A 24,829-nucleotide genomic window follows, 5' to 3' on the forward strand; every position below is an offset into this window, starting at 1 on the left:
TGCCAAAGTGGCCGTCCCAATCCTGAAAGAGTGTGACCTGTACCATCCGGGATCCAGACCCAGCTATGCCAAGGCCTTCTTTGCCACAGCCCAAAACTGATACCTTGTCAATGGCCCACTGGAGCGGTGGCAAAATAGCAGGCCTCTCACCTCACCCCTTCGAGCCCAGTATGCCAACAGCGCAGCCACCGGACACACCCTAGTCCTACCTGCCTGGAGATGCACAGTTGTGCCTTTGCCTTTCTGGTCTGTCTTGGAATGCCTAAGTCTCAAGTAAACCGCTCCCGGACCAAATCTAATGTCCCACGCTCAAGGAGCTGGGCATTGGAGTTGGGGGCAGGGAGCGACGAAAGTACGGAGGCGCTGTGCGCGCTCCCCATCCCCCTGCCAGCCACGGAGCCACAACCACCCCCGCCTCCCCATGGTGCCTCCAGCCCCCTCACACCCCTGGCCTCTTGCTGCTGCCCAATCCACCCCCTCTCCGTCTTTCTCCGTCTCCCGCCTTGGGACATGATTTCTCCCGCAGCGGTGGTGGCTATGGCTTCTCTTCCTCCTCCTCCACACTCCCAGTCAGGGGGCTGCGAGAGGGTTTTCTCCACGCACTTTGGGAATGCCCGCCCTGCCCTTCTCGCAGCCCCTTCGCTGGGAGCGCTTTCATCCCGAGCTTTCAGCGAGGGGGCTGCAGGAGAGGAAGGGCAGGCATTCCTGAAGTGCTCGGAGAAAGCACTCTCGCAGCCCCCTCGCTGACAGAGAGAGAGAGAGAGAGAGAGAGAGCAACAGACAGAGCAAAATGGAAAGAGAGAGGGAAAGAGAAAGTAAGTGAGAAAGAGAGAGAAAGAGAGGGGAAGAGGGAGAGATAGCAAGAGAGAGAACAAGAAAGAAAGAAAGAGAGATAGAAAGAGTGAGAGAGAAAGAAAGCAATAGAGAGAGAGAGAGAGAAAGAAAACAGGAGAGAAAGTGAGAGAGAGAGAAAGAGAGAGAGCGAGCAACAGACAGAGCAAGATGGAAAGAGAGAGGGAGAGAGAAAGTAAGTGAGAAAGAGAGAGAGAGCAAGAGGGGGAGAGAGAAAGAGAGAAATGACTCTTGATTTAAAGCATATGGTAAAAAGCACCCAAATAATAACAGAGAAAAAAAAACCCAGCCTCATGTGTGTGTGTGTGTGTGTGTGTATGTATGTGTGTGTGTGTGTGAACTCTTGAACCATTTCCAATAGCCCTCACCTGTTATTGGAAATGGTTCAAAAGTTCACATACACACACACACACAAGGGGGGAGGAGACAGGGATGGAAAAAGAGGAGAAGATAGTAATAATAGTAATAGATTTTGGTTTTGTTTTGTTATTAATTTCTTTCAATAAAAAAGAAGGGAATTTTTTTCTTTCTTTCTTTGTTTGTTTAATTATTTATTTATTTATGTCTACAAATCTAATAAATAATAATAATAATAAAAAATAATAATAATTTTATTTATTTATTTATTTGTTTGTTTGTTTGTTTATACTTCTATGCTGCCCAGTCCCAAAGGGACTGCTGCTCAGACACTATGCTTTTCTGCCCACACCGGAAAAAAATTAGAGGGAACATTGCCCGCCGCATCTGACTTCACCTGCATATCTCCACGCAGTGACATCTCCTGCCTCCAAAAAGACACCCCATTGTAGGATGACAAAAAGGCTTGCCATACCCACAGGTCCTTCCTAATGCTGGCCAGTAATCAGATCCTGTGGTGAGGCTTCAAGAGCCCAGCCGCGGCACTGTAAATTCTGTGCATGAATGCCCTACCCAGCGCCACCACCCAGCATGTGAAATTCAACAGCCTGGCCAGCTCCTCCAGCTGCTGGAGGGCAATGCTTTTGGCACTTTGCATCCTGGTTACTGCCGCTCTCAACTTGATCAACTTATCATCTGCCAACCTACAGGTTTGAGCCACAGAGTCCATCTCGACCCCCCAAAATATAGGCCTAGTGGTTGGGCCCTCTGTTTTCTCATGAGCCAGCGGTATTTCCAAATCCTCACATAATGCTTGAAAGCTCTCCATGCCTCTCCTGCACTCCTGACTACCAGCCCCACCAGCAAACAGAAAGTCATCCAGGTAGTGCACAACGGACCTATGCCCCGTGCCCTTCATGAGGGCCCATTCCAAAATTGAGCTAAACTTCTCAAACAGAGAGCACAATACTGAGCACCCCATAGGGAGGGCTCTGTCCATAAAAAAGCCACCCTGGAATCTGAAACGCAAGAGATCAAAATCAGCTGGATGCACTGGGAGGAGTTGAAAGGCCAACTTAATATCGCACTTCCCTAGCAGTGCACCTATCTTGCACTCCCGTACCATCCATACCGCCACCTCAAAGGATGTATACCTCACCGAGCACAGGTCCTCTGGGATGTGGTCATTAACTAAATCTCCAGGAGGAAAGGATAGATGATCGATGAGCCGAAACTTGCCCGGTGTTTGCTTGGGCACCACCCCTAAGGGGGATACCTGCAGCGAGGCAAGTGGAGGTTCAGAGAAGGGGCCTAGCACCCAGCCCTCCCACACCTCCTTCATCACCTTCCACCTTACAATATCCTCTGATCCAACTACTGACCTCAAATTATCCGAAAAGCTGGCTCTCCTTGGTCCTTCATAAGGAATCCTAAAGCACTCGGAGAAACCCCTAAGCAAAAACTCAGCCCCATTCCGTGGTTGAAAACTGATAAGTCTGTCCCTTAGCCTGTCAGGCCTAATGGGTGTTGGCCCCCTTTCCTTGAGCCCCACCCTGCCTGGTGAGGTTGCTGGTATCTCTGGCTCCCCCACCTCCCTGGGTCCAATAACATGAAGTGGTAGGATGCTTACCATTGCATAGGGCACAGGCATGCCGGAACCTGCATTGTGCCCTTGAACAGGCCCCTCTCACCCCGTACTCGTAACATATGGCTGGGTTGCAAAACCCATGGCTAGCACCAGGATGGGGCCTGTGGTTGTGGGCACCGTTCCCCATAAGCTGCGCGCGTGAGCACGCGCGTGCCCCAAAATACCCCCCCGTGCACCCTTTTCCACGGGCGCGCACTCCCCATTCCCCTGCCAGCCCGTGGGGGGGGGCAGGGAGGCGCCAGCAGTAGAAGGCGCTGCCCCATGCCTGCCCGATCCCCCCCCTCTCCTCCTCTTCTGCCAAAAGAAAAGCGCGGAGGCTGCCTGCTTGAGCCTCCCGTAGCTCCACCCCGCTTCGCCCTGCCTGTCATCCTCCATTGTGTTTTCGTGGGGGAGCAGCGGGAAAGCCCTGTGCCGGCCAGGAAAGCCGGCTATCGGGGAAAGCAGCACGCCTTTTAAACAAGCTGCTTTCCTGCATCTCTTTCCTGGGGGGGGAGGAGTGGCCTCCTCCCTCCCCCCTGCCCAGGAAAGAGTTGCAAGAAAGCAGCGCATTTGAAAAGCGCGCTGCTTTCCCAGAAAGCCGGCTTTCCTGGCTGGCACAGGGCTTTCCTGCCGCTCCCCCCGAAAACACAATGGAGGTCCAAGATGACAGGCGAAGCGGGGTGGAGCAATGGGAGACTCAAGCTGGTGGCGGCAGACCTCCATTGTGTTTTCGGCTGGGGAGGGGCAGGAGGACCTTCCTGGCTTTCCCGGGCAGCTGGCTTGAGCCTTGTGCCGGTCAGCAAAGCCGGCTGCCCACTGGAGACATGGAGAGAAAGAAGGGAAAGAGAGGGAGGGAAAGAGGAGAGGAAAGAAAGAGGGAGGGAGGGAAGGAAGGAAGAGAAAAGTGAATGAGAGGGAGAGAGAAAGGGAGGAAGAGAGGAAGGAAGGAAGAGATAAATATAAAGGGAGAGAGGGAGAAAGAGAGGGAGAGGGAGGGGAAGAGGGGAAAGAAGGAAAAGAGAGACAAAGAGAAAAAATGGAAGGAAGAGAGAAGGAAAGAAAGGAAGGGCGAGAGAGAGAGAAGATAGGAAGGAAGAGAGTGAGAGAGAGCAAGAAAGAAAGAGTGAGAGAGGAGAGAGGAAGGAAGAGAGTGAAAGAGAGTGAGAGAGAGGACGAAAGCAAGAGAGAGAGAGGAGTGGAAGGAAGAGAGAGCGAGAAATGATAAAAAAGGGGAGAAAAAAAGAGAAATGAAAAAATGATTGAGGCAGAGAATGACAGGAAAGAGAGAGAAACAGAGAAAGAAGTGATTCTTGATTTAAAGCATATGGTAAAAGCACTTAAATAATAACAGAGAACCCCCCCCCCAGCCCTCACCTGTTTTTATTAATAGTTATGTTTTTGGATTTGCTGGTTGTTTTAGTTTTAATAGTAATAGAGTTTGGTTTTGTTTTATTATTAATTTCTTTTAATAAAAAAGAAGGGATTTTATTTATTTATCTATTTATCTATTTATCTATTTATCTGTTTATCTGTTTATCTGTTTATCTATTTATCTATTTATCTATTTATCTATTTATCTATTTATCTATTTATCTATTTATCTATTTATCTATTTATCTATTTATCTATTTATCTATTTATCTATTTATCTATTTATTTATCTATTTATCTATTTATCTATTTGTACTTCTATGCCACCCAGTCCAAAGGAGACTGCCGCTCAGACACTATACTTTTCCGCCCACCCCGAAAAAAATTAGAGGGAACATTGGTTGTGGGAGGGTTGCCTCTTTGCCCTGAGTAAGCAGAAGGTGGCCTGTGGGCCTCCGCCATTCCGCAGGAACCGCAGCTTGCTGTGTGGCTTGAAGCCACAAATCGGGGTGCCTCATATCCCAAGACCAGGATTTTTTATGTGCTTCATACCTGCAAAAGGTCTCATCGTATTGTTTCCAAGCCATACCCCCAAATTCGTGATAGGCCTTCAGTATCAAGTTCTGGCATTGTATTAACTCGTGTGTTTTGTCCACATTATCCTCCACCACCACAGAATGATAAGCCCAGAAAGTGTATAACGAAGACGTAATGCCCTTGTCCATTTTGGGCTCCTTAGATTCCCCAGATCCCTTCTTCTCATCCTTCTCTTTGTCTTTCTTAGACTTCTCTGGCAGCAGTAAGCTAAAAATGTCTATGTACGCCACCTGCCAAATTTTCTTCTTAAGAGCGCTGGACATGTGCATGCTCAAGGGAGTATGGCATTATCACTGTCCCTGTCATACGAGTCCGAAGAGTCAGATGAGGATTCATCCTCGCTGCCCCTTGACTCATCCATTGTATTGGACCGCCGCCCCCATGACTTTCCCCTGGCTCTCGTCCTCCAAACCCGTGTGCCTGTGGATGATAAAGTGGACCTGCGTCTTTTGTGTGTTCTTATTTGACTCACACGGTGCCTGCCACGCGGTCCCCCTGCTCAGGACCACCTGTGGTGAGGCACCGGACACTCACCCCAATTCAAGGAAACGTCGCCATCGTTATCTGATTGGTCACTGTGGCAGCCATCGTGCAGCTCCCTGCCCCTGCGTCGCCTCACCCGGCCTGACCGGTTCGCCTCTGGTACATCTTCATCTCCTGACAAGTCCAGTCCATCCACGCCTCTCTGGGGAGCTGCTCTGGGGAGCTGCTCTCTGCATTTCCTGGGCCCCATGTCCAGCTTTTCTAGGAGCACCGATAACAAACGGGTGGGTATCTTATCTTATCCCCACCCCAATCCTAAATGATCCCCATCCTCCAAGTCCTCTATCCCAGATTCCCTGGTCCCCTTGCCCCTGGGTTCAACCTCCCCCAGGGCCCCGGCCTGCCATCCCCGACAGGTGCCACATGGGGGCTGCTTCTGCCCCCCAACCCTGGGGGCCTTCATGCCCTTGCCAGTGCCAACCCGCGGCCCCTTACCCCCAGCCGCAGTTCCTGCCTCGTTGAGCCGGCAAGCCCTCTTCCCTGAAGCCCCTCTCTGAGCCTCCAGCCATATCATCGTTGGGGCCCTCTTCTGCCCTGTGCGGTGGGGGGGTCACTGGGGGCAAAACCTCACCTGTTCCTTCTGCCCCTTGGCCTTTGCCTTTGGCCTCTGTGCCCTTCCCATGGGCCCTGGGGTCCCTCTAACAGCCATCTCAATCTCCTCTGTGTTAAAACAAAATTTCCCCAACAACAAATGCAGCCACCCCCGCGATCCCCCACTCAGTGATCCCGCTACTCAATGCCCTCCCCCAAGGACCGGCCTGACCACTCCGCTGCTCACCCGCGATGCTCCCGGTCCCTCAGCAGTCGCTCCGTCGCTGCACAACCGCCTCCGATGCTGCAGGCTTGGCCTGCTGTCTTCGGTGCCCTCCTTTGTCTTCACCCCATGTGGGTGTGGCTGAGCTCAGAGCAATGGTTGTTGTCTCCACGGCGGCAGTCCAGGACAAAGAGGAGGCGCCGCCGGTCAGAGGCTCTTTATCTACTGCCTCCCTGGCTTGCCCCTCAGCCAATCAGTGCTCCACGCGCCCCACTCGTCATCTTGGCGACCATCACCGCATGGTCCCGGCCACACACCCCAATATGGAGGACTTTGCTCCCCTGTCGCCACTGCAAATGCCGCCGGCCAGGTAGATGGCCGACAGTCCCTTCTTCTTTATTAGGAATAGGCCCGTGTGTAACAAAACTTATACAAAATAACAAATGAGGTTTGTAGTTAGAGAGAGCGAGTGCAACTCGGGTTCTTCTTTTTAAAGGTCTTTTTTCCTTGTAGGTGCGGCTTTTACAGCCACTCGAATTTCCCAGCTGCAGCTCCACCAATCCACGGCCAACATGTAAATAGTGCAAATTTACATATAGTATTACCATAACTATTTACATAGGTACACAACAGCGATGATGAAAGAAAATAATGACGAGTTATTCTTTTATAAAGTAATATTGTACTAACAAGCTATATAAATATTAAACATAAGCTATAATACTCTAACTAACCCAGGATGTATTTAGTGAAACAAATGAGACTAACTTGAGATAATTCCTCCTGGAAAACACACAAGGCCAGGTCAGGCTATAATGCAGTGAGATAAGAATGTTGCCCAGGGATGAAACTATCAGAGGGCAAGATAAGATAGCTATGATTATGGAGAAAATTGTCATGCTGACCCTTTAGAATATAGAGAAACATAGAAAATGACTTAGCAGAATAAGTATAAAATGTATGGTTTGTAAAAAGTTCTTTTGCTCTCCTTGTGCTCAATTCAACTTGGGAAGAGACCACCTTTGCAAATACTTTTTCTCTGTCTTAATAAACCATTGAAATGTGAACCAGATCTGTCTCTGTATTGTGAGTATTAAAATAATTGGCTAGCTTATCGCACAATGATCAGTATTCCAGGTGTGGTCTTATTATAAAGTGGCACCAATATTTCACATTATTTTGATTCTATCAATTCTATTGATTCTTGATTCTGTTATTGATTTTGTTTCTGTTTATGCAGTCTAGGATTGTATTATCTTTTTTTGGCTATGATAAATTAAGCTATTAGTGATTAATTTAGGGGAAAAGTACTTTTGGAAATTAATTGGTACTCCAGATGACAAAACTAGATTTACATTTTTTTCTTTTGCTTTTTTTTTAACAAGCACAATTTTGGAAAAAATATACCTGGAAAAAGTGTTATAAATACAAAGAATTTACTAAAATGTATAATTACATATCTATTGTAAATGTTATATAATATTTGAAGGTATATTGAAGAATGTATTAATGGATTTTTTTAAAAAAAATGCCAAAAAAAGTTTAAGATAAAGTAAATATTACCTTATAAAAAGGCAGGCAAAAGATGAATGAAAATCTAGAAAAAGGATCCTTGTCCCCTCCCCAAGATACTTCACACATTCCCTCTTTAAACTCCTGTACTTTTAAAAAGTTTTAATTTCTGGATGTATAGATTAAATTAAATTTATGGGGAAAAAAAGTTGGATTATATTCTATTACTTGGGTTTGCATTATACTGAATTTCAATATGATGTAGTCACTTTCTCCCAAGGTTCTGGCAACTTCAACTCTATCTCATCTTCTTTTCTTCTCTATTAGTAAGAATTAGGTCTAGCATATATTTCCTCTAGTTCCTTTCTCTACCTTTTGGATGACAGGTTAGAATATGTTCAATCTCCCATTTGTTGCAGAGTTTGATTCTCAGTTGAAATCAAGGCTTAACTGGGAGTCAAACTGAAATCTTTCATTACACAAAGGGAAAAAAACCCAGTCCAACCAATGATGGCCTACCAAAATTTTTACTACCATACTGGGGGCATGGCTTATGCATTTTGTTTCAACATATTTCAGTGCAAATTGAGTGCTCTGGAGTGGAGCTCCATATTCTGCTACCGGTACTGCATTCCTGACCGTATCCGTAGGAGCCCATCACCGAGTCCAACTATCAAAAGTAGCATCACAAGTATTTCTGGACTCTTTTAATTGTATTAATGTCTGTTATGCAGTGTGGATTCCATACAGGTGAGCTGTATTCAAGAATTGGTCTGACAAATGTTTTGAATGCTCCAGTTAGTGGATCGTTGTTTCTAGAGAAGAACTTGCATAGAATAAAGTTTGTGACTCTTAGTGCTTTTTTGGCAATGCTGTTGCAGTGGGCTCTGGCACTTAGGTCATTAGAAATGAGTACTCCAAAGTCTTTGACTGAGTGAGGATCCTCTGCGAGTTCAGTTTGTCTAAGTGTGTATTTAGTATTTGGATTCTTTTAACCAATTTGTAGGACAGAGTATTTGTTGGATGGGATTTGGAGTTGCCAGTTGTTAGATCATTCAGCTACATGGTCAAGGTCCTTTTGAAGAGTAGAAGTGTTATCGGAGGTATTAAATAGTTTAACATCATCAGCAAAGAGAACAGAATTACTTGTAATATTGTCACAGAGATCATTGATGTAGAGTATAAAGAGAATGGGTCCTAGGATACTTCCTTGGGGAACACCACTGTTAACTGTAGCAGGATTAGACATGGCATTACCTATTTTGACCACCTGTTCTCTGTTTGACAGGAACATTGATATCCAATCGTGCAGTGATCCTGAGATGCCATAAGATTTTAGTTTCATAAGAGGTTTGTCATGAATTGCTGTATCAAAAGTCTATGTAGATTGCATTGATTACACCCAAGGTTCTGAAGTAATCCCAGAACTACTGAACTATATCTTTCAAAGATCCTGGAGCACCAGGAAACCACCAGAGGAATGGAAAAGAGCTGATGTAGTTCCCATCTTCAAAAAAGGGAAAAAAATAGATCCAGGAAACTACAAACCTATCAGCCTGACCTCAATACCAGGGAAGATTCTGGAAATGGTAATCAAGCAACAAATCAATGAACACCAAAAGCAAACAAAGTAATAACCAAGAGCCAACATGGATTTGTCAAAAACAGATCACGCCAGACTAATCTTATTGCATTCTTTGACAAAGTGACAAAATTAGTGGACCCCAGGATCTTGACAGATTGAATATTGGGTGCTATCTAATAACATGAAATTCATTGGGGGAAAAAGTAAGGTTCTACATTTGGGGGGGAAAAACAAACTGCACAGGTACAGTATAATTTTTTTTATGAAAATGGGGTTTTAAGAATTTTTTTATATTAGATTTCTACATGCTTTGTATTCTGTATTTGTTCCTGTTGTATGCCACCCTGAGTCTGTCAAGAAGGGTGGCATAGAAATCAAATAAATAAATAAATAAATAAATAAATAAATAAATAAATAAATAAATACATACATACATACATACATACATACATACATACATACATACGTGGTACATTGCTCAACAGTAGTAATTATGAGAGGGATCTAGGAATACTAATGGAGAACCATTTAAATAAGGCAGTAATGTGCAGCAGCTGCCAAAAAAGCCAACACAGTTGTGGGCTGCATTAACAGAGGGATAGAATCAAGATCACGTGAAGTATTTTTGTTTGTTTGTTTGTTTGTTTGTTTACTTACTTACTTACTTACTTACTTACTTACTTACTTACTTATTGGATTTCTATGCCATCCCTCTCCAAGGACTCGGGGCGGCTCACAACATATAAAATATACAATACAAAATATCTTAATCCAATTAACTAATTAAAAAACCTAAAACCCATAAAAAACAATCATTGCATTCACACCACATTCTCTCATTCATTGGGCAGGGGGCAAAGATCTAATGGACCCAGGTCTGGTGACATAAATGAGTCTTCACTCTCTTATGGAAGGCAAGGAGGATGGGGGCCATACGAATCTCCGGGGCGAGCTGATTCCAGAGGGATGGGGCCCCCACAGGGAAGGCTCTCCCCCATTGTCTGGTTGATGGAACCTGGAGGAGGCCAACTCTGTGGGACATGATCGGTTACTGGGATTCATGCAGTAGAAGGCAGTCTCGGAGGTATTCTGGTCCCATGCCATGTAGGGCTTTATAGGTCATAACCAACACTTTGAATTGGGTCCAGAAACCAATTGGCAACCAATGCAGACCACAGAGTATTGGAAAAATATGTGTCTGGGCAAGCCCGTGACTACTCGTGTGGCTGCATTTTGCACAATTTGTAGTTTCTGAATGCTTTTCAAAGGCAGCCTCGTGTAGAGAGCATTGCAGTAGGTGAACCTTGAGGTGATGAGGGCATGGATGACTGTGAGCAGAGACCTCCTATTTAGGTAGGGCTGCAACTGGTGCATCAGGCACACCTGGGCAAATGCCCCCCTCACCACTTCTGAGAGATGATGTTCTAATGTCAGCTGTGGGTCGAGGAGGATGCCCAAGTTGTGGATCCTCTCTGAGGGGGTCAAAAGTCCCCCCCCAGGATGGATAGATGGACGTGTCCTTGAGAGGGAGTACCCACAGCCACTCCATCTTGTCTGGATTAAGCTTGAGCCTGTTGGTACCCATCCAGACCCTGACAGCCTCCAGACACCGGCATATTACTTCCACTGCTTCACTGAATGGACACGGGGTGGAGATGTATAGCTGTTTATCATCAGCATACTGGTGGTAACTCACCCCGTGCCCTTGGATGATCTCACGCAACGGAGAGGGGGGAGAGGACCGACCCCTGAGGTACCCACAAGGCAGGGACCGAGGAGTCGACTTCTGACCCCCCACTAACACCGACTGCAACTGACCACAGAGGTAACAGGAGAACCACCATAGAACGGTGCCTCCCACTCCCAACCCCTTCAGTCAGTGCAGAAAGATACCATGGTTGATGGTATCGAAAGCCACTGAGAGGTCAAGGAGCACCAGGACAGAGGATAAACCCCTTTCCCGGGCCCGCCAGAGATCATCCATTAGCGTGACCAAAGCAGTTTCGATGCTGTAGCCAGGTCTGAATCCTGACTGTCAAGGGCCTAGATAATCAGCTTCTTCCAAGAACTGCTGGAGCAACACCGCCTTCTCAACAACCTTCCTCATAAAGGGAAGGTTGGAGACAGAACAATAGTTACTAAATATGGCTGGAGCCAGGGAAGGCTTCTTGAGGAGGGACGCACAAATGCCTCCTTGTAGGGAGCCAGGAAGGACCTATCCCTCAATGAAGCATTGGTAATCTCCTGGACCTAGCTCCATGTCACCTCTTTGCTGGCTGAAACCAGCCAGGAGGGACACGGGTCCAATAAGCAGGCAACGGAACCCACAGCTCCAATGGCCTTGTCCACTTCATCAGGTGTCACCAAGTCAAACTCGCTCCAAACAGATGGACTAAGACGAGCCCCCGTCACCTCGACTGACTTGTTGTCAGCCAACATTGCATTCCAATTGGAGTCAAGGTCAGTCCGAATCCGAGCTATTTTATCTGCGAAAAACCTGTTAAAGTCTTCAGCACTACCCTGCAAGGGTTTCTCAACTCTCCCCTGGTTAAGGAGGGAGTGAGTCACCCTAAACAGGGCGGCTGGACAGGATTTCACAGACGCAATCAGGCCAACATTGTATCCATGTCTTGTTGAACTCTTCTGGTGTTTCATCCCCCAGAGCTCCTCAGTAAACCAAGGAGATCTCTAGGGTCTGTTGCCACAAAGAGGTCGCAAAGGCACAATTCGGTTTATTTATTTTTAAAAATATATTTTTATTGATTTTATAATATAAAACACACACACAATATATAACAAGTGCTCAGTGATTGTGCACACCACCAGACAAACGTTCATACCCCACCACCAATCGAGGGTGTTTCTTCTATAAACCATTTTAACCTAAGAGCAAAACATCTATTTATAAAGTGATTCCAATTTGTTTCTTGTAGCTTTGTCTCGGATTCTACTCGCCATGTATTGTCTTACCTTGTCCCATTGTCTCATCAATTGTCGCAAGTCAGTTTCATTAACCAAATTCATCCTTTTTTCCATAATCTCAAATTGAATGTGGTCCACCACTCTCACCATCTGTTCCGCTTGTCCATTTGCTACTGGAAAGTAAGGCGATTCTAGAGCATATCTTATGCCCAGTTCTGCTAGAAACAACTCCATTGGGGTCCATTATCTTTTTAAAAAAATATATTTTTATTGATTATTAACAAGTTTAATATACACACCACATAAAATAGTGCATGGTGAAAAATGCCCACCAACCTGACACACACACATACCCCACCACCATATCGGGGGTGTTTCTTATATAACCCACTGTAAGCCAAGAGCAAATTATCTATTTACATATTATAGAGTGATTCCAATTATTTCTTGTAGCTTGGTCTCGGATTCTACTCGTCATATATCTTCTTACTTTGTCCCACTGTCCCATCAGTTGTTTCAATTCAGTTTCATTATCCAAATTTAGCCTTTTATCCATCATTTCGAATTGAATATGGTCCACCATGTACCTGTACCAATTTTGCATTGTCCATTTTGTCACATCCTTCCAACCCAAGAGTATTACCACCTGAGCGCTTTCTATCACTGCTTGTTTTATTTCTCTAAATTCTCCCATATCATTACTTTTGATTAATACTGCCATTTCCTTAGTAATTATCCATCTTATATTTAACATCCTATTAATATCCTCTTGCACGTTTTGCCAAAAATTCTGCATTACCGGGCATTCCCAAACATATGCATAAGCACTCCTTTATCTTGGCACCCATTCCAACAAATACCGTTAACAATCTGCTGAAAGTATGCGAGTTGAACGGGTGTGTAATACCACTTATGTAATATTTTCCTTCTCATTTCCCTAACTCTTGTATTCTTAGTTTTCCTTATATTGTCTACTATATTTTTCATCTCTTGCGTCTCTACTTGTATCTCATTTTGCCACCATTTAGTCAATCCTTGGATCACATCCCCATCTGACTTCACTAACATCTTATATATATTACTTGCTTGCGCCTTGGTACCCTCAGTTTTTTCTCTTATTATTTTCTCTCACTCTATCTCCTCCCTAAATAGTGCCTCTTTATTCTCCCTTTCATTCAGATATTTATATATTGCATTTCTTTGTAGCCATCTTCCCTTACTCAAGCACCATTCTATATGATTTCTACTTGGCCTCCCATTCTTCTCATATAACTGTTCTATCTTAATTATCCCTCTTCCCTTCAACTCTCCCTATTTAAATTTGTTTCGTTATCTCTATTTATTACATATAGCGATGACAGTTTTGACTTATATAATCCTATTTTCACCTGCCATTTTTTCCAAATTTCCATAGTCCCTTTCATGGGTCCTATTAATTTATCTAATTCTCCATTCTTCATCCCATTTATCTGTTTTTTCAATTTCACCCATTTATTTTCAAATAATTGCAGCTCCATTAATCTTTCAATTTGAAATGCTTCCCTATAGAACTCCAAACAAGGAATTCCCCATCCACCCTCTTTTTCATTCGCTATTAACCACTTTTTCCTTATTCTTCTTCAACCCAATCTTCTTCAACCCAATAATTAAGTTTTTTATCCCACTCTCTAAACTTGGATGCTAATAAATCTCCTGGCAATATCTGAAATAGGTACATCATTTTGGGAACTATCATCATTTTCAATGCTCTTATTTTAGACATTCTCCTTAGCCTTTTCTCTTTCCAGCTCCTCATCTGTTTCAACATTTTCCTCCATATTAATCTATAATTCACCTCCTCGATTTTCGCTGGGTTTCTCAATAACCAAATTCCAAAATATTTAATTTTCTTTAATCCTAACTTCAACCCTGATTCTTTCCTAATTTCTATCTGCTCTCTTGGACCTGTATTTAAACACAGAATCTCTTATTTTTCCACATTGACTGACAATCCTGATTCCTGTCTAAACTCTTGCAAAATATTTCTTATACCTTTAATCATCTCCATCAGGGTCTGGGTCAATATAATTGCATCATCTGTAAATAGGTTTAGTTTAATTTCTAATTCCCCTATTTTATATCCTACCCAAGTATTATCTTGTCTTATCTAATGAGCTAATGTCTCTATTGCTATTACAAATAACATTGGAGATAAAGGACATCCCTGCTTGGTGCCATTTTGTATTTTAATTCTCTGCGTTCTTTGTCCATTCACCCGTATATACGCTTCATTCCCTTTATAAATGTCTTTTATAATTTCACAAAATTTGTCCCCTATTTTTAATTCCTTACATAGTTTGTATAAATAGCTATGGTTAACTTTATCAAAAGCTTTATCAATGTCTAATTTCAAAATTCCCAATTTCATTTTAGTAATGGTGAGCATGGTGCATCACATTTATTACATTTCTAATTGGTTCACTTATCTTCCTACCCTTCACAAATCCATATTGATCCTCTTCAATTATTTTTGGTAAAATATTTTTGAGTCTGTTTGCCAATATCTTCATAAATATTTTATAATCTTGATTTGCCAAACTAATAGTATGGTAGAACCCAGGCTCTCTTAAATCTTCCATGTCTGCGGGATATCATGGGTTAACAATATATTATTAAACAATTTCCCCAAATGTGGCAACAGTTCATTCATATAAGTTTTATAAAATTCTCCTGTAAACCCATCTGGGCCTGGTGCTTTGGCATGTTTTAACCCTTTAATTACTCTAGGAATTTCGTCTTGTGTAATTTCTGCATTCAATATTTGTTTATCTTCTTCACTTACTATTTCCCCAACGTTAAGGACTCCTATATTTACCTGTTCCTCTTAATACAAATCCTCATAATATTTTCTCCTTATCTTCTCTAGCTGCTCTTTACCATATCTAACCTCTCCACTAGGATCTCTCAGTGCTAATATACATGATTTTTCTTTCCTCTTCTTCAAATATCTTGCCATTTGTTGCATTGATTTTGTCCCCCGGCTCAATATTTTTTGTCACAACGTCATTCTCATCTTATTCCATTGGATCTCATCATCCATAAATTGTTTCCTTTTCAATTTCAATAGACTATTCCAATCCCTACTCTTAGTTAATCTCAGCTGCTCTTTTATCAAATCTATTTCCCTTATCTTCCTTTCCCTTTCTCTACCCCACCTCTTTCTGATATCTACTTCCATACATATACATAGTCCCCTCATATAAGTCTTACATACATCCCACACAATTGATTGTTTAATGTCACCCACATCATTAATTCTAAAATATTCAACTGCATTATATCTCTAAATTCTTTGATTACATTCCTGACCTATTTCCAATTCTGCCAGTAGTGGGGCATGATATGACAACCAAATACTTTTAATATCTACTTTTTTAACTTGTATATTGCCCACCCTGTTCATTAATATATAGTCAATGCAACTAAATGTATATCTTGCTGAATAGTAAGTGCCTCTATTTGGTATATCTGCATGGAGATCCACCATATTAAATATATTTAAATGTGACATCTTACTATTTCCAATCCCATTTCTTAATTGCATATTGAAATCTCCTGCCAAAAATGTTGTGCCCTCCATAAAGTTATCCAACTTCCTCTTTGTATTTATTATAAATTGTTTTGTTTTCACATTCAGGGCATAAATTGCCACTGGTGTCAATTTCTTTTGATTAATTTAACAAACAACCACCTCCCTTCTCTATCTTTCTGAACTCCAACCTCTTCAAATAGAACCCTATGATGAATAAGAATCGCCGTACCTCTACTATTTTGCGTTCCTCGAGATTCATATACCCATTTCCAATTTCTAATTTATCACATTGGAGCTCAAGATGGGTGTGTCTAGAAAAATCTGTGACACATGCGTAATCGCACAATTCAGTTTAGAGCCTCTGTTGCAGCAACCGTATTCCAGGCTGCAGCAAGAGACTCTGCCGAACTGTGTACAAGGAAATCTGCCAAACCCAAAGCGCCCTTTGAAAGCCTTCTGGATCCATCAGGCGTGTGGGGCGGAACTTCTTAATCGGTTCCGCCTCCCTGCAGGGGAGGATTGGAGCCTTACAATCAAGCCACAATAGAAAATGATCTGACCATGACAAGGGCAACATTTCTAAACCCCTTAATCTCATATTGTTACTCAACTGCACTGAGAGGAATACCATGTCAAGAGTGTGCTGCCCCTCATGAGTTGGGCCCCAAATTATGTGAGTCAGGTCCATGGCTGCCATGGTGGCCATGAACTTCTGCGGCAACCCAGAGGATTCCCTAAGTAATGATAGATTAAAATCCCCCAAGACAATAAGTCTGGGGGTCTCCACTGCTACCTCCTCGAGTAGCACAGGCAGAGCTGTTGACATGTAGCTGAGAGTCAGGTACATGAGCAACAAGTCCATCTATACCCCTGGGTTATAATGCCTTGGTAAGACCACACTTGGAATACTGTATTTAGTTTTGGTTGCCATGATGTGAAAAGGATGTTGAGACTCTAGAAAGAGTTCAGAGAAGAGCAATAAAGTTGATTAGAGGACTGGAGGCTAAAATATATGAAGAACAGTTGCAGGCTGGGATATATCTAGTTTAATGAAAAGAAGGTCTAGGGGAAACATGACAGCAGTGTTCGAATATCTCAGAGGTTGCCACAAAGAAGAGGGAGTCAAACTATTCTCCAGAGCACCTGAGGCAGAGGTGGGATACTGCCCGGACCGGATGGGGATGCAATGGGGTAGAAAAAATGGAGCTCCACCCCAGAGCACCCATTTTACACTGAAAGATGTTGAAAGAAAATGCAGGGCATCCTGCATAAGCCACATCCACAATATGGTAGTAAAACGTTTGGTAGCCCTTCACTGACCTGAGGGTAGAACAAGAAGCAATGGGTAGAAACTAAACAAGGGGAGAAGCAACATAGAACTAAGGAGAAATTATCTGATAGTTAGAACAATTAATCAGTGGAACAACTTGCCTCCAGAAATTGTGAATGCTCCAACAATGGAAGCTTTTAAGAAGATGAAGGATAACCATCTGTCTGAAGTGGTATAGGGTTTACTGCCTAAGCAGGTGGTTGGACTAGAACAGTGATTTTCAACCTTTTTTGAGCTGCGGCACATTTTTTACATTTAAGAAACCCTGGGGCACATTGAGCGGGAGGGGGCCTAAAAAAAGTTTGGACAATTTTTTTTTCTCTTCCTCTCCTTCGCTCTATTTCTTTCTCCCTCCCTCTTTTCTCTCCCTTCCTTCCTCTTTCTTTCTCTCTCTCTCCATCCCTCTTTCTTTCTCTTCCTTCCTTCCTCTCTTTTTTGCTCTTTCTCTCTCCCTCCCTACGTCCCTCTATGTCTTTCTCTCTCTCTCCTTCCCTTCCTCCCTCCCTCTCTTTCTCTCTCTCTCTTGCTTTCTTTCTCTAGTTCTTTTTCTCTCTCTCTCGCTCTTTCTCTTGCTTTCTTTCTCTCTCTCTCGCTTTCTCTCTCTCTTGCTTTCTTTCTGTCTGAGCTTCGCGGCACACCTGACCATGTCTCGCGGCACACTAGTGTGCCACGGCACACTGGTTGAAAAACACTGGACTAGAAGACCTCCGAGGTCTCTTCCAACTCTGTAGTAGTAGTGGTAGTAGTAGTAGTAGTAGTTGTTATGATGATGATAATGAGGAGGAGGCAGAGGAGGAGGGGGTGCAGTTAAAGTTCTCCAGTACTAGTGTACTGTGGTACGTTACCTACATACATTTGTTAATTAAATAGCAAAGAGATTTAACTGCTTGGTTGGGTGACCTGTAGTACAGTATATAAGCCTATAATAATGTCATTTCCCCTCCTTCTATATTGACCCATATTGATTCTGGGAGACTTTTATCCTCAGTTTTGCATATTTTTCTATATCTTATATTGTGAATGGTTTATTTTCTAGGTTTCATACACATCTATACAAATAATCATAACTTTATTCTTAATAATTATAATTCATTTTCATTTCTAATTTTAACACATATTCTTCTATCATCTTCCAATTCTAATACTTCTCATAATTCTACTACACTTCCTGTCATTTTTATACCTATTCCCCCTCCCCACCATATTTCTTCCTCTGTCTAGGACCCTCTTTTCCTCTCCTTTTCCTATCATTCTAGTAATCAAAGATGTGATCTTACATTTTTTCATTATTCATTTTTCTTGTATATAAATCATGATCTATTCTGTAGCTTTTCATTATTGTTCATAATACTTATGCACATTTAAATGCTTTCATAAAATCCATTTCTTCACTTCTTGTAATCTTACTACTAATACAAGCTATATACCTCTTATACACCATTCCTAACAAATATTCAAAAATCATTTTATTTCTTACACCACATACAAACAGTTGTTCAACTTATATAATTCTAATATTCTAATATTCATACACATTATTAAAAATCTCATAAAATTCTCATTTTCAAACGAATTTTCCAATCTATATAATTCTAATAATAGTATAGATTACATTACTACATTACTAATACATATTAAAGATAATTTTTTCTCTTACACTCCACATACAAAGTATTTATACAACTTATATAATCCTAATATTCATGCACATTTAGCTTTATTAGATTTAGTTTTATTAGATTTGTATGCCGCTCCTCTCTGAAGACTCGGGGTGGCTCATAACACCAGCAATACAATATACAAAGTACACATCCAATATAAGTTAAAAGCAATGTAAAACACCTAAATATTAAAAAATGATCATTACTACACAATCATACCATTCTCATATACTGTATTACAGTCAGAAAAAGGTGGTGCTGGGGGGACAAGATAGTTATTCCCCCCATGCCTGGCGACATAGATAGACATTTAAATGCTTTCATAAAATATTTCACCTTTTCTTTCCTCTTTATTCCACATCTTTCACCCAAATCCAGATTTTTAATCTTCCTTTTTAAAAGGTTGTCTCCCATATCCTTTTTAAAAAAATGTTTCATTTACTTTTAGTTCTGCCTTAGAACTATGCCCTCTAGCTTTCTCTCCCTTCACTCTTTCCCCCATTTTCTAAATTGTATAGCTTCCTATTCTGAGGTCTGCGTGCATGTGCAGGGGGGGCAACATGGGGTGTGTGTCATGCATGTATGCATTAGGGGGCCATTGCATTATGGGTGTGGGCACGCCCACATGCGCTATCTCTCCCTTTTGGCACACAAGTAAAAAAAGGTTCGCCAACATTGCTTTAGAGAATAGGTCAAGCCCCTCCTCTGTATCTGTTTCTGAAATATTGGAAGACTACTGGTATAATTTCTAATCCTTCTCTTCATTAGACTAGACAAGCCATCCAGTTTCTACAACTGTTCTACAAACTATATACTTTATTTTAGCCTTCTTTCTAAAGTCCCAATGTCTTTTTTAAAAATCTTGGTGACCAAAATTGCATATAATATTCCAGGTATGATTTTACTAATGCAGTATAAAACAATATTAACACTCCACATGATATCAACTGATGGTTATAGATTATCTAGAAAGCTGGAAACAATTCCCTTCCTTTGCTATTCTATCTATCTATCTATCTATCTATCTATCTATCTATCTATCTATCTATCTATCTATCTATCATCTATCTATCTATCTACCTACTCCATCTACGTTCTCTTCCAACAAGTAGTTGTGTAGTCTCTCCTTTCTTTCCTATGTTGTTAATAGCTACCACAAATATGTATAAAGAATTTACATGAAAAGTGTAGTTGAGGTCTATATTTGATTCAGATCTATATGTTTGTAGAGGCTCTGGTGATTTAGGAAAACGTATTCAGGCACGGTGTCAGGACTTTCTCCCCGCCTTTCTCCTCCCCCTTGGCCAGGCCAACTGTGCCTCTTCCCAATCTCCCTCCCTCCTCCTCCTCCCGTCTTCCGCCTCCCTCCCAGCCTCCCGACTGGCCGACTGTTTCTCGGCATTCACCTTCCTCCGCCACCACCAGCTCTCCTTCTCCTCCTCTTCTCAGAAGATGACAGCCAGGCAGCGGCGTGGAGGCTGGGGGGGGAGGTGTCAGGCTCCATCAAACGGGCGATGGCTGGGAGCTGGGGCTTCCACCCTCCTTGAAAGTTTTTGGGGGTGGCGTCAGGCAGAGGGGAATCCCCCCAACTCACCCAGCCTCCGCGCAGCTGTCCTCTTCTGTGAATAAAATTGCACAATCACAATGTGTTTCAGGCTTGTAAATCTCATAGCAGTCAGCAGATTGCTGATATTCACAAATTAAATGTACCTGTGGCTTATTTTGATACCTCCCCCTTTTAAAATAAGTTAGAAATATCCCACACCGAGACAATGAAAACAGCAGACTGAACAATGCAGAAGAGCTGAAGGTCTGTATTGAATCATCCTGGTCTTATATAACACCTCAGCAGGGCCACAGGTGGATAACTTCCATGCCACACCACACTGAGGCAGTAATTGCTGCAAAATGGCCCCAAATCAAGTACTGAGTACATATGCATGCTTATACTTCACACTGGACTTCAAGTATCTTGAAGTGTATGCCCCTCCATTTGAAAACTCTCTGGGTCCTTGGTTTCCAACTGATATGCAAATTTTTCCATAGCTTTATGGGGATGCTGACTTCATTTTCCAACAGGATATGGCACCTGCCCACATTGCCAAAAGCACCAAAAACTGGTTCAATGACCAAGACATGAGACTGAACAATGCAGAAGAGCTGAAGGCCTCTATTGAATCATCCTGGTCTTATATAACACCTCGGCAGGGCCACAGGCTGATAACTTCCATGCCACACTGCACTGATGCAGTAATTGCTGCAAAATGGCCCCAAACCAAGTACTACTGAGTACAGTACATATGCATGCTTATACTTTTCAGAGGTCTGATATTGTTCTATGTACAATCCTTGTTTTATTGATTGCATATAATATTCCAATTTTCTGAGATTGTGGATTTGGGGTTTTCATGAGCTGTACCCCATAATCATCATAATTATGACAAATCATGGCTTGAACTATCTTACCTTGTATGTAATGAGTCTCTCTCATATATTACATTTCACCTTTTAATTGCATTACTGAAATAAATGAACTTTTGCATGATATTCTAATCTTTTGAGTTTCACCTGCATATGCATACAATGCTGCTTGAAAAGCAGAGAAACTTTTCAACCAGGGTATTAATCTGAATTTTTTAAAAAAGTGCTCATTGGAAAGCTGTAAAATACATTTTCAAATGGTGGACTTTAGAAAATAATCAGATTTCTTTCTTTCCATGTTTTATCAGTAACAATAAAAGCACAAACATTTTTATTAATTAAAAAAATAGAAGATTCCATCATTAAAATAGGGATGATTCTCATAATGACATTAAAACATCTAAGAAAGACTGAAACTGGTTACATGAAATCTAACAAGGTACCGTATTCTAAAATTGTGCAACTACAAAACAGAACTTTAAAAAACTTATTTTGCATAAAGAGCATCTAGAGGAAACACTTTGGAACAACAATATACTTTTGTTTGGAAACCTAACTTTGTGTTAAACTATCAATCTTTGCTACAGTAGATGATGGCATTCTTCGATAATAAGAATGGACGTATTGTATGTCAAAATTGCCTATTAATTCTAGGAAGATAATAAATATACCTTCTGCACAATTGACAAAAAATGTGCATGCCTGTTGAAATTTAGTGAGATCATGTATATAATATGTGCAAAAATTCAAATAATAAATAAAACATGCCTTGAGGGTTAGCAAGTATGATCAACCTGCAAGAAAAATCAGGGTCCTCTGGTATTTAATTCCGCTACTGTTTTCACATAAATCATACATCAATACAAAAAAACAATACATTTTAAAATATTATCTACAGGTAAATTAAAAATACTAGCTACAGTATAATGATTAGAAGCTGTTTTTGTTACTGACATTATTATCTGGATAAAAGAATAACATTTCCTAAAAGGAATACTTTGAAACAAATTTAATAAGAAAATATCAGGCATCTTTTTGAGAACCAGACAATAGCTTGGTATCTAGTTTATCCTAGTTGCAGCTATTAGGCAGTTATTTTGGTATTTGTGTATAATTTAATTTCCATATAAACAGCATTGTTAAAAAAGACAAAATTATTATAGACTTTTTAAAGTTAACAGAAATACAAGGTTATCAGAGCAAAATTCAAAAAGTGATCTTTGTGTAGCAAAATGACATTGTATACAGTGCATACAAATCCTTTTTGTTGAAAGAACAAAAATGTTTAAATATTACAGTTAGTGAAACATGAACAAATATTTAAATATCAAAGTGCTAAATTTTACTGCCTTAAAAGTCACTTAAAAGTCATACATGGTAAGATCAAATTTACTTGTGCAAGACATACTACATAAAGGACATAACAGAAAGGTCACATACATGTGTATATGTATGAGACTACCCAAACCCATTATCTAACTGAGTTGTTGTGATTACACTATTTCATTTTTCTTGTAACAGGCTCCCATGAGCTGGCAGTCATTGCAATAAATAGAGGCAAATCTTTACAATATGTCATGCATACAAATATTTATACAAATAAAGACACTGCAACAAATTATTTCATATTAATATGACATTAACAGTAAACATACAAAAAAAGAAAGTACATAAACGGAATGTTTATAATGTAGCTCAATAAACCCTTCGTAGCATGTACATTCAATCTATTTCTACAAAACAATTCATCCAAATTGTCTTGAATTATTACTAATAATTCACTAAACTCAGTTCTAGCTTACTTTGTCCATGCTAGTCCTGCCTACTTTAGATGTTCTCCATTGCTACTGATTTACTCAACCAAGGAGTAAGCATATAATCTTTGCTTAATGCCTTGCTGTCAGCATCTACTATACTGATTTAAAGTTTGAAGAATTTTGTCTTAGAAGTTAGTGCATGTAATAAAGCCAGTTTCTTCCATTTTATTACTTTCACCTCTCTTTTGGATTAAACTAAATTACAGCTCATAAACAAGACTCAGCAAAGATAGCACCTTGAAATTGCACTTGAACATGAGAGCTAATAGCCATTGTCATTTTACTATATTTTATTTATAAAATCATGGATGGTTATTATTAAGGGAAAAAGAGAGAGAGATATAAAATAATTTATGTGAAGAGAATGAGGCCCGGTATGAGTATGCTAAAGATATAAATTAATAAAATGTATGCTATTGAAATCAGTTGTTATTAGTTTTGTTTTCAAACACATTGCAGTGACAATTTTTTATCCACCACATAAGAACAGATGCTATGGAAAACCTTTTATACAGTTAATATTGAATTTTTTTCTGGCTGGAGTAGCATCATTAAAAAGTGCCATTAAAAAAACAAACCTGCATTTAATCTTTCTATTCTATTATTCCCAATTATATCTTAGATATCAGTTTGCAAAGTCATATATTGGGAAAATCTATATTAGGGCTGGAATTACTTCTTCCCACATTTAACAAAAGCAGCATTGTCATAAGTCAATTCTGATATTTTTGCCTGCTCTGGTAAGTACCAGTAGTTTTCACAAGGGAAACTTGGCTTTCAGAATGGTAAGGTGTCCAAAAATAGCTTGTCAATAATGGAGGGAGGTGGCACTAAATCTTCCAATTTCAGGTAAAAGATCCGCTGCAGTCCTAGTGTGCAGACAGCATGTAAGTCAGCGAGGACACCAAGAACTTTAGATTCTGCAGACTCAATGAGTTGTCTTTTGTTCTGACAGTTGAAGGCCAAGTGATCTTTCAAGCTGCCCATGATTTTGTTGCATAGCTCATGCACTTTCTTTGGCTCTTTTAATCCATGACGGTCTGCAAAGCAATAGCAGACAAATAATTCAATATCCGTATTATGGGAATGAGTTGTATCAGTGATTAATTATAAAAAAGAAGTACTAATGTAACTGTTCTGTAATCCAGTATGGGAACATGAATTGAAGTTATGTATTGTATGTCTTAAACCAGTGAAAAGTACAATGCCAACTGATCCCAATGTTATAGTTACACTCAAGCATACTACTTTAGTTTCTAGTCATAGACTAAAACGGTTATATGAACAAGTATTTTAAATGGTGAATAACCTTACATTTCAAAGCAATTATTTTTTTCCTAGGATTTGAGATCTGAGCTGCCACAGAAGATGTTTTGGTAATTTCCTAGCTTACCTATACAATGGTTATGAATGCTCAATATCTATGGCAACTATTATTTATTCAGTGAACTGCTAGCTTCATCAGTGCAAAGTCTGGAATTACAGCAGGAATTTGCAGATACAGTAGTACCTCATGATACGAACCCCTCATCATATGAACTTTTTGAGATACGAACCCAGGAGTTAAGATTTCTTTGCCTCGTCTTAAAAACCCTTTCTGTCTTACGAACATGAGCCTGGGTCCCTGGGCTCTCTTACTGTGCGTGCGCTCACTTACTGATGCAGGGATTACCCTGCCTTGTGACTACATCCGATGGGATTTCCCATTGGTTTCCCGCCCCCACCGAGATTCCCTGCCTCCTGACTGCCAGCTGAAGCACCTGGAATTTCCCCCTGGCTTTCCAGTGGCTGGCCAAGTTGCCCCCCTTCCTCCTCCTTCTGGCCGGCGGAAGGCAAAGCGCTGGGGGACGGGGTGTCAGGCCGGCCCTCCTGCCCCACCAGCCGAAAACACAAAGGTGGATCGCTGCCG

General features: G+C 41.4%; 2 protein-coding genes across 7 annotated transcripts in view; both read right to left on the reverse strand.

Annotated features, from left to right (window-relative positions):
* The window catches only part of SEC61B (SEC61 translocon subunit beta), a 1,118,247-nt gene that overhangs the window by 652,285 nt on the left and 441,133 nt on the right, over nucleotides 1-24,829 (reverse strand). The window lies entirely within an intron of this gene.
* Nucleotides 21,403-24,829, reverse strand: part of NR4A3 (nuclear receptor subfamily 4 group A member 3) — a 28,463-nt gene continuing 25,036 nt past the window's right edge. For 4 of the 6 annotated variants that reach the window (XM_070727782.1, XM_070727784.1, XM_070727781.1 and 1 more), the window contains one exon: nucleotides 21,403-23,960. In XM_070727782.1, coding sequence (XP_070583883.1) covers nucleotides 23,698-23,960 — 263 coding nt within the window. In that variant the 3' untranslated portion in view covers nucleotides 21,403-23,697. The remainder of the gene's footprint in view (nucleotides 23,961-24,829) is intronic. The other 2 variants (XR_011556864.1, XR_011556865.1) reach the window with 1 other exon arrangement.

Source organism: Erythrolamprus reginae, chromosome Z (assembly GCF_031021105.1).
Source record: "Erythrolamprus reginae isolate rEryReg1 chromosome Z, rEryReg1.hap1, whole genome shotgun sequence".
In the NCBI taxonomy this organism is placed as follows: Eukaryota; Metazoa; Chordata; class Lepidosauria; order Squamata; family Dipsadidae; genus Erythrolamprus; species Erythrolamprus reginae.